This window comes from Myotis brandtii, unplaced genomic scaffold (assembly GCF_000412655.1).
Source record: "Myotis brandtii unplaced genomic scaffold, ASM41265v1 scaffold199, whole genome shotgun sequence".
Classification (NCBI taxonomy): Eukaryota; Metazoa; Chordata; class Mammalia; order Chiroptera; family Vespertilionidae; genus Myotis; species Myotis brandtii.
In genome coordinates this window covers 3,056,951-3,067,612 of record NW_005357414.1, presented here as the reverse complement: position 1 = coordinate 3,067,612, position 10,662 = coordinate 3,056,951, and the positions used below count along the sequence as shown (strand labels likewise).

Genomic DNA, 10,662 nt, shown 5'->3' with positions numbered 1-10,662 from the left:
CACCCGGGAGCAGGCCTAAGCCAGCAGGGCGTTATCTCCCGAGGGGTCCCAGACTGTGAGAGGGCACAGGCCGGGCTGAGGGACCCCCGTTCCCCTCTGAGTGCACAAATTTTTGTGCACCGGGCCCCTAGTATATATATAAAGAGCTAGGGGCTGTCACATTCAAAACAACTGAACAGACCACCAAACAGGCTGAGTGGGGTGACAAGGCTGTCAGGGGGGTTAGTGAGGGACAAACAACTGAGCAGCAGGCTGTATGGGGCCACCAGGCTGGCATGGGGGTTAGTGAGGGATGACCAAATGACTGAACACCAGGCTGCATGGGGTGACCAGAGCAGCAGGGGGGTTAGTGAGGGACGACCAAACAACTGAGCATCAGGCTGCATGGGGCAACCAGGCCAGCAGGGTGCAGTGAGGGGCGACCAAACGACTGAAAAGCAGGCTGTGTGGGGCAACCAGGCCAGCAGGGGTGCAGTTGGGGGTAACCAGGCTGGCGGGGGGGGCAGGGAGGGGCGACTAGGCTGGCAGGGGGGGGCAGTTGGAGGAGACCAGGCCAGCAGGCAGAGGCAGTTAAGGGTGATCAGGCTGGCAGAGGGGCAGTTAGGGGCGATCAGGCAGGTAGGCAAGCAGGTGAGCAGTTATGAGCCAGCAGTGGGGGCAGTTGGGGGCAATTATGCTGGTGGGGGGGCAGTTAGGGGCGACCAGGCTCGGGGGCAGTTGGGAGCGACCAGGCCAGCAGGGGGTTCAGTTAGGGGCAATCCGGTCAGCAGACAAAGGTGGTTAGGGGTGATCAGGCTGGCAGGGGGCCCAGTTACGGGCGATCAGGCAGGCAGGCAGATGAGCATTTAGGAGCCAGCAGTTCCAGACATCCCCCGAGCTGTCCCGGATTGGAGAGGGTGCAGGCTGGACTGAGGGGATCCCCCACCCCGTGCACGAATTTCGTACACCAGGCCTCTAGTATTTTCATAAGACAAGGGAACTGGAAGTAGCCAAAAAAGTCTATATTTACAAAATAAAGAAGAAGAAAGAAAGCCCAGAAGGAATAGGAGGACAATGAGGGAGGAGGGTCTCAGGAGTCACTGTAGTAAGCAATTTGAAAGGGAATATTGACCAATCAGAAGGGATATCAGGACACAAGAACTGCAGCCTTTATGAACCATGGAAACAGGAAGTCAATGTGACCCTTTCCCCCTTGCCAAGTGGGAGACCATTCTGTGGGACTCTTTTCCTCTCCCCATATGGGAATCTGTACTTGTTCTTCAATAAATCTCCACCTTTGCTATAAAAAATTATTTGAGCAACACAATCAAGCTGTGCATATTAGGGAGGAAGAAAAACTGTATGAAACAGAGAGTGTACATTCTTTTCAAACACACATGAAGCATTTATAGAAATTGACTCTATTAGACAAGTAAAAAAAAACCTTAAAATTTTATGCAAGCCACATTCTGTGACCAAATAAATTTATAAATGAACAACAGAAAGCATCAAATGTCATTATATTTACAAATACACATTTGTAAATAATTCTAGAAGTAAAAAGGAAAAGAAATGAAAATGATAAACTATTGAATGCTAAATTACATCAATCAAAACTCATTAAAATAGACATGGTGATACTCTTAATTTATCACAAAATTAGGGATACTAAAAATAAATGAACTAAGTTGAAAAATAAAAAGGAATGCAAGGACAAACAAAATAAAAGGAAAAATTTGATAAAGGTAAAAATAAAATGAACAATATAAAGGCAAGAGGAGGCACAAATAAAATCAGTAAAGAAAAATGATTATTGCCATAAATATAATTAAATTTTTATTACAAGATAAATATAAAGCTATATCAATTTATTTGAAATTCTAGATGAAATATACATTCCTTAACAAGTAGAAAACAAAAATTAGCAAAATTGTCCTGAGAAAGTATATTTCTAAATCTAAGTACAGATAAATTATCATAGAAGATTTTGAAGTGTTAAAGATCTTTATTGAAAAGTATTGGTTTTATAGATTTCTTTTCAATGAATTCTACCAAGCTGTTGAGCATATAATTCTCGTATTTTAAAAACTATTTCAGAACATTTTTAAATAAAGAAAACTCAAGTGAATAGCATTGATACCAAAGAACCAAGGAGATGACACTAGAAATAACTATAAGTCATTAACGAACACAGAAAAAATAATCCTAAATAAAATATTATCAAATTAATCCAACCTAAGATTGCAAGGATGGTTCAACATTGCTGTAGTTGACTACACTGACAGATTAAAAGAAAATAGGCCAATAGATCCAGAGAAATCATTCAATAAAATTTAATATCCATTGATTGTTAAAAGGAAAAAAAAGTCTTAAAAGGTAGCTACTTTAACTTGATGAAACTATGTACTTCATACAGGAAGTACAGGACTCTTTATGACATGTCATACTTTGTGGTGAAACATCAGGAACATCCTCATCAAGCAAAAAAAAAATAAGATAAAAATACTCATAGCCACTAATACTGTTTGTTCTTATACTGGTGATCATAGCCAATGCACTAAGTCTGGAAGAAAAAAAGGTATAAGGATAGAACAGGAAAAACACACCAAATGTTGGTTATCCACAAACCCAGAAAGTCTGAAATAATCAAATGACAAATTACCAGGACTTAGAATGTTTGCAAGGTGGCCAGAAGTGAGTTGCATACTTAAATAATTTGCCTTTTCTATACCAGCAATAAAAAATCTATACTAATAAAAGACAATGATGCTAATTGCCCCTACCTTCGCTACGCCCACCAGCCAATCAGAAGAGTATGAAAATTAACCCAACAAAGATGGCGGTTAATTTGCATACACAGGCGCCCAGCGAGGACTGAAGACAGTGTAGAAAGAAGCCAAGCAGTGCAGAAGGGAGCCATTGGCAGAGAAGGGAACGGATCGGAGGTAGCAGAGATCAAAGTGGAATGAGGCAGCGGACATGGGAGGGAGCGAAGTGGCGGAGAAGGGAGGGAGCGAGGTGGTGAAGATGGGAGAGGCAAAGCAGAGGACACGGGAGGGAGCCGAGGTGGCGGTGGAGGGAGGGAGCTGAGGCAGCGGGGGAGGAAGGGAGCCTATGCGGCCGGGAAGGGAGGGAGCCGAGGCACTGGAGAAGGGAGGGAGCGAAGCAGTGGATACCAGAGGTAGCAAGGCAGTGGAAAAGGAAGGGAGTGAGGCAGCGGAGAAGGGAGGAAGCAAGGCGGCAGAGAAGGAAGGGATCCGAGGCACTGGAGAAGGGAGGGAGCCGAGGCAGTGGAGACAGGGGGAAGCCGAGGGCGAAAGCGGAGAAGGGAGGGAGGCAGCAGAGAAGGGAGCGAAGCCCACCGGCTTCGCTTCGGTCTCAGGAAGCCCTATTCTTGCAGGAATCTTCCTGCAACGGGCCTCTAGTTAAACATATAACAGAAAAATTCTAGTTAATAGTAATAGCAGTAAAATTCACAATAGTAATTAACTCATGAATAAACCCAACAAAAGATATGTAATAACTCTGCAGAATTTTTTTTTATATTTTATTGATTTTTTTACAGAGAGGAAGGGAGAGGAATAGAGAGTTGGAAACATCAATGGGAGAGAGAGAGAGAGACATTGATCAGCTGCCTCCTGCACACCCCCTACTGGGTATGTGCCCGCAACCAAGGTACATGCCCTTGACCAGAATCAAACCTGGGACCCTTGAGTCCGCAGGCCGACGCTCTATCCACTGAGCCAAACCGGTTAGGGCCAGACTTTTTTAAAAGTATATTTTTATTGATGTCAGAGAGGGAGGGAGAGATAGAAACATCAATGATGAGAGAATCATTGATTGGCTGCCTCCTGCACTCCCCCTACTGGGGATCAAGGCTGCAACCCGGGCATGTGCCCTTGACCAGAATTGAAACTGGGACCCTTCAGTCTATAGCCCTAAGCGCTATCCACTGAGTCAAACAGGCTAGGGATCTCTGCAGAATTTTGTAAAATATTATTAAATAATATAAAATTAATAAATGAATGGAGAGATATACTTTATTATTATTTAATGTGAGAACTCTATATTATAAACAGGCGATTCTACCAAAATTTAATATTTAAATTCAAATTAATCTAATTCAAAATCCCGATGCTTTTTTACAATGAAACTAACAAGCTGATTGTAAAATTTATTTAGAAGAGTAAATTTGTAAGTGTAATGAAGAATGTTTTTAAAAAGAACAAAAATGGGTATATCTTCCTTACCAGTTCTGAAATCATTGTAAAGCTGTACTAATGAAAAAGTGTGTCAGTGGTGTAGGAATAGGTAGTAGAACAGAAGAATATCCAGAAACAGACATATGGAAACTTTGAGATGCCTATTTTTCTCTTGCTAAAGGCTTTCTAGTATTTCTGAATTAAACGATCACAGTATCAAAGAAGAGTGGTTAGAAAGTTATTAGTACATTTCCAAATGTAATAAAGCTACTTTAAATTATTCTTTCTTACACACAAAATAGTACTTATGGTATTTGAAACTTTTCATCCTTTCTCCAGATATTCTCATAGAAAATAGTAAGAACATAACAGGCATTACACATTAAAGGATATCTTATTATTATTTAATGTCTCATTGAGAACTAAAGTAATATCCCTAAAATAAGATAATTTTGATCATTTAAATGTTTTTTTATCCCCCTCCCCCCATAATGTCTCACAAAACAGCAGACTATACCTCTGAAGACAGGAGGCAAAATAATGCTAACTCTGTGAATTGTTTCTTCTCCTGCAACTCTAATTTTTTATTTTTTTAATCTTAGGGACTGCAGTTATGGGTCCTCCTGGTCTCCCTGGTTTTCCTGGAGAAAGGGGACAGAAAGGTGATGAAGGTCCCCCTGGAATTTCCATTCCCGGACCCCCTGGACTTGATGGACAGCCTGGGGCTCCTGGCCTTCCAGGGCCTCCTGGCCCTCCAGGTCCTCACATCCCTCCTAGTAAGCTATTCTTTTCTCCTAAGCTCTATTGTTGTATTTTGTTTTCATTTATAAATAAATCTGGCTGAAATTCGGCATCATTCTTTATGTTTCTGTTATCTATGTGATTCTACATCAACTACTTTTGATTTTTAGTGATTCTTTGATGTTTAAATTTGCTCTTCAAATTCTCACCAATATAATATCTTCCCTTTGCTTACAGGTAGTGGTATTACTGCAGAGAGTAACTAAAAAGAGGTCTTTTTCTCTAGCCTGTCAGGCTTCTTTTTTGTTTAATCTTCTGGATATTTCACAACAATTAATTTGCCGTCCTTTATTTTATCTCAGGTGGTGAGATGTGTGAAGCAGGCCCCCCAGGGCCCCCAGGATCTCCAGGTGATAGAGGACTCCAAGGAGAACAAGGAGTGAAAGGTTTGATCCCCATAATTATTCCTCCATTCTTTCAAATCATCAGCAAAATCCCCTATATCCTCCACCCTACCTCAGCCATTCACTCCCATGGACATACCTAAGACCATTTTATTTCCAATAGTACACACTTCCATAACCTTGATTTCATTAATTCCATTTTCTGACCACTGTCTCTATCTTTTTAGCTTACTAACTAATAAAGTGACTTCAACATTACTTTAACCTCAATGAGACCAACTTTGACTATCACTCAACTTTTTGGTGTTTTTTCTTCCCTTTTAACCTACCTTAAATTCCATGATCAATTCATTGTAATAAATTCCATATATAAACCCTTGACTCCTTTATCCTTCACTCACTTCATTGTACTTGGGACAAAAACAGCCCTGGTGAGTCCAAATTACCACCTCTTATAAGTCTGCATCTTCTCATCTTAAGATTCTGACTTTGCTCCCTCCTTCACTGACCATTTGAAGCAATAACAATAGAACTTGCTCAGATTGCTATGACATTTACCCACCTACTTGCATCTGTGCCCATATATTCTGCCTTCCTGCCTATTATTGTCAATACTCTTATTCAAAGCCACAACTATCTTCTCCTTATATTCTGTGCCTTGCTTTTTACTTGTATCTTTTCTTGAACAGAAGTTATTAATTAAAAGAATTCCTATTATTAATGTCATTTTTCATTGTTAGTACTGTTTATGTCCTGTTTATAATATTTCTTAACCCAAAGGACCTGATAATCTTTTCTATATTTTTTCCTAGAATTCTTACCAGCTTGCCTTTGTGTTTTTAGTTTTGATCTTTGGTCTATCTTCAATTTATTTTGGGGGGAGGGAAGGGAGAAAGGGGGAGAGAGAGAGAGAGAGAGAGAGAGAGAGAGAGAGAGAGAGAGAAAGAAAGAAAGAAAGAAAGAAAGAAGTTGATATAAAAGTGAAACATTGATTAGCTGCCTTCTTTACACCCCCTACTGGGGCTTGAGCCCACAACCCTGGCAGGTGCCCAGACCAGGAATGGAATCTGTGACCTGTTGCCGCTTGGAATGATGTTCAACCAACTGAGCCACACCAGCCAAGGCTGTCTTAAATTAAATTTTTGTGTATAGTTTGAAGCAAGGAATCAAAGTTCATTTTTTCTCATATGTATATTTAATTTATTCAATACCATTGTACGAAATAGCATCATTTTCCTGCATTAGCAATTTTGTTGTAAATCTTACGACTATTTATGTATGAGTCTGTTTCTGACCTCTTTATTTTGTACCATTGTTCTACTTTTTCTCCTTACACCAATTCCAAACTAAATTATTATAGCTTTATCTTGGCTTACTTTGCATTTTCATATGCATTTTAGAATTATCTACCCAACTTTTAATTTTGGAATACTCCAGACTTCAAGCCCTGTTCCTCTTCTCTTTTAAGCTTATTCATTAAGTCTCAAGATGTTTTTAAAAATACATTTTATTGATTTTTTACAGAGAGGAAGGGAGAGGGATAGAGAGTTAGAAACATCGATCAGCTGCCTCCTGCACACCCGCCACCTGGGATGTGCCTGCGACCGGAATCAAACCTGGGACCCTTCAGTCTGCAGGCCAATGCTCTATCCACTGAGCCAAACTGCTTAGGGTTAAGTCTCAAGATTTTATATACTATCTACTTGCCAATGTCTTCTACATTTATGTTTTCTGTCCAGATACAAGTCTTTTCCTCTAGATTAGTATATCCAACTGTCTACTTAACATTTTAAATTTCACATCCTGATTAAATTGAAGTCTTACCTCTACCACTTCCCCATAATTTTGCCAGTAATCTATTTTCCTTCTTATTAAAAGCAGGTCACTCTAGCTTGGGCTAAAAACCTTGACATCACCCTTGATTCCCCTCTCCTTTTGGATCTGTATGTGATACATTATAAAATCGCATTGGTTTTACTGTAAAATCTGTTCAGAATCAAACCAATTCTCATCATCTTCATTTCTGTCACTCTGGGATGAGTTGCCATTTCTCCTAGATCACTGCAGCAGTAGCCACTTAAAGGGTTACCTGGTTTCTACCCCGGCCAAAATCCTTCATTTAAACCTTAAGGTATATCATGCTGCTTTTCTGTTTAAATTCTTCTACTAGATTCTCATTTCACTCATAGTTAAAGCCACAGTATTTATGGTGCTTGTGTGATGTTTTATGATATGCTACTCATTATAAACTGCTAACCTTCTGACCCGGTTCTCCTATCTCACTCTACTCCAGAAATCTGGTCTCATTAATGTTTCCTAGACTACTCTATAGTTATTGTGCATGTACCACATCCTTTAAATTTTTATTATGTATCATCTTCTCACCAAGGTCTATCCTGACCGCCCTATGTAAAATTGAATCCTGTGAACCATCCTTAGATGTCCAATCCCATTTATCCAGCTACATTTTTCTATAAACATAAAAAAATATATATAATTTAATAATTTGTCACCATTATTTATTATCCCTTTCCATTAGTAAATTGTGAGCAGCATGGAGACATGGATTTTTCTCTGATCTGTTCACCAATGTATCACAAACACCAACAGTGCTCAGCACACAGTAGACACTCAGTAAATATGTATCAAATAAATCTATTCTAGATATAGGCTTTTCTAACTACACTGTTAGGTAGCAATATTTTTCCTTAGTGCTAACTTCTTTAGAACCTATCTAAAGAAGGTAGATGAGTAATATATTTTTTATGATCATTTTCTCTAGGTGACAAAGGTGACACCTGCTTCAACTGTATTGGAACTGGTATTTCAGGGCCTCCAGGTCAACCTGGTTTGCCAGGTCTTCCAGGTCCTCCAGGTAAAACATCCTGCCTCTGGGCATCATTTTAAAATATTTATTGGCTAGGTTTTAGTGTGCTTGTAGCTTTAGAATAATACCAGTTTTTCATTTTATCGCTAGTCACTCATATCCTATATAATACAAGGCTAATACGCAAATTGACCAAACAATGGAATGACTGGTCACTATGATGCGCACTGACCACCAGGGGGAAGACGCTCAATGCAGGAGCTGCCCCCTGGTGGTCAGTGAGCTCCCACAGGGGGAGCGCCGCTCATGGCTGGTGAGCGCAGTGGTGGTGGCGGGAGCCTCTCCCGCCTCTGTGGCAGCGCTAAGGCTCCCTCCCCTCACCCCAGTGCATGAATAGTTCATAAATATGAAGTGCCTCTATCTGCTATGAAATAAGTCATGCTCTTGTTTCTAATATCTGAAGCTACCAGCAATTTTTATTAAAACATTTTGACAATATTAACCCAGGAAAAATATCTCACCTATTTTCTATATGGTGAGAAAAATTACTTATACAGCATCAGACTTCTTTCTTCCAGAAAATTGGGGGAATACCTGGCCCTTGAGTATATTTTCCAGTGGTAGAGTTTAGTCATTGGGGATGTATCACATGTTGTCATGAAGGAATAAGACTTCTACAGGAGTTTGGTAATCAATAGCCAATATTCCTCTTTTTATATGTAATTTCTTCTTTCATGTTTCTAATCAAAACCATATTTAATATCCATTGACCCACAAGTCTTTTATTCAACTACCTCTTGGGATATCTCAATATTATATTATCTTGAAATCAAACTTTATGTCTATGTCAGGTCTTAAACTAGACACCAGATCTCTTACCTTTCTGTCTAGTGTATCTGCCAAGGAAACCAATTCATTTGGCACTTGTAAAGTCTTATAATTGCCACTAGAAGTTAATAATCTAGCCTTGTGCCTTCAGTATAATGGTTCTCAAACTTGAGAGTGCATCAGAATTACCTGGAGGGCTTGCTAAAACCCAGATTGCTGGGTCTCACCCCCAAATTTTCTGATTCAGTAGATCTGGAGTGAAGGTCCAATAATTAGTAATTCTAACCAGTACTCAGGTGATGCTGATGCCACTGATGCAGGGACCCATTTAGGGAATGCCTACATTAGTAATATTTCCTCTAGTTATTAAGTACCAATTTCTCACAAACCAAATTTTAAGGAGTGGCAAACCAAATAAAGAACTGAAAAGGATCTAGGAAAATAGTTTAAGTCAGAACAAAGAAAGATATGCAGACTTTGCCTTTATCTCCTTCTCACCTTGGCAGTGTGGATAGTTAAAGGAGCCTCTGTGCATAGTACTTGCTAGCTGTGAACTCTTGAGAGGATTTAGAGTTGGAAGTACTTGAGAACACAATATTGCATGTAACATGAAATGTTAGATTTAGTTAAAAGGAAGGATGATTTCTTCATATTTAGAGCATAAAATCAGAAAACAAAATTGTGACCTGTTAAATGGGATTGAATGGGGTTTTTGTTTTAAAACTTGAGTTCCTGATTTAATGATTTTTATGTGCTTTGTCAGTGGTTCAACTTTAAAGCTCACATTATTGCATTATTGTGTGTGTGTGTGTGTGTGTGTGTGTGTGTGTGTTAGGATCTCTTGGTTTTCCTGGACACAAGGGTGAAAAAGGACATGCTGGTGAAATCGGTCCCAAAGGATTAACAGTAAGTTTTTAGTATATTATACTACAAAATAAGTTAAAGAAATCCATTTACACTTTGATTTTCACTTGTGGATATATATTAAAGAAGTTTAGTTTTTTCTATTAAATTGTGATTTATTTGATTCTCCCTGACTCACAGGACTCTCTTAATTAATAGATTTGTACACTAAATGTTACTGGGTGGGTTAATGGGATAAACTGACCACCAGGGGGCATATGCTCAATGCAGGAGTAAATATTCACTGGCCATTTACAGAGAAACGGCACTGTGGACCTGGCGCCCACAAAGCAACACTCAGCTTCCCCCAAGTGGGCTGCCACCACCCTGGAGCAGCCCACCAAATCACAAAATGTGGCCCACAGCCCAGCCCAGGCCAGAAACGGTCATTGTGGGTGCCGGGTAATGATGTCACACAGCAACACCTGGCTTCCTCTCCCTAGAGACTAGCCTCCATGAAGTTTCTTCAGACCAGGACCATGGCTTGTTTTAGACAGGTGGAAACATTTTACACTTTAACCAAATGTCTGTGAAGCATTTTCCTGTGCTGCATATTATTTGATCTTCACAGAGTCCTGGAGTAGGTAGATAGGAGACTCAGTGGAATCCTATCTTCTTTACATTAGCTAGAAAATTGAGATTTTTTAAAAATATATTTTTATTGATTTTTCAGAGAAGAAGAGAGAGGGAGAGAGAGATAGAAACATCAATGATGATAAAGAATCATTGATTGGCTGCCACCTGCACGTCCCCCGCTGGGGATCAAGCCTGAAACCCA

General features: G+C 39.9%; 1 protein-coding gene across 2 annotated transcripts in view; it reads left to right on the top strand.

The window, feature by feature from the left end:
• COL4A5 (collagen, type IV, alpha 5) overlaps positions 1-10,662 on the top strand; it is a 329,573-nt gene that overhangs the window by 221,961 nt on the left and 96,950 nt on the right. For both annotated transcript variants that reach the window (XM_005865212.2, XM_005865213.2), the window contains exons 20-23: positions 4,784-4,957; positions 5,285-5,368; positions 8,109-8,201; positions 9,817-9,887. In XM_005865212.2, the coding sequence (XP_005865274.1) occupies positions 4,784-4,957; positions 5,285-5,368; positions 8,109-8,201; positions 9,817-9,887 (422 nt within the window). The remainder of the gene's footprint in view (positions 1-4,783; positions 4,958-5,284; positions 5,369-8,108; positions 8,202-9,816; positions 9,888-10,662) is intronic.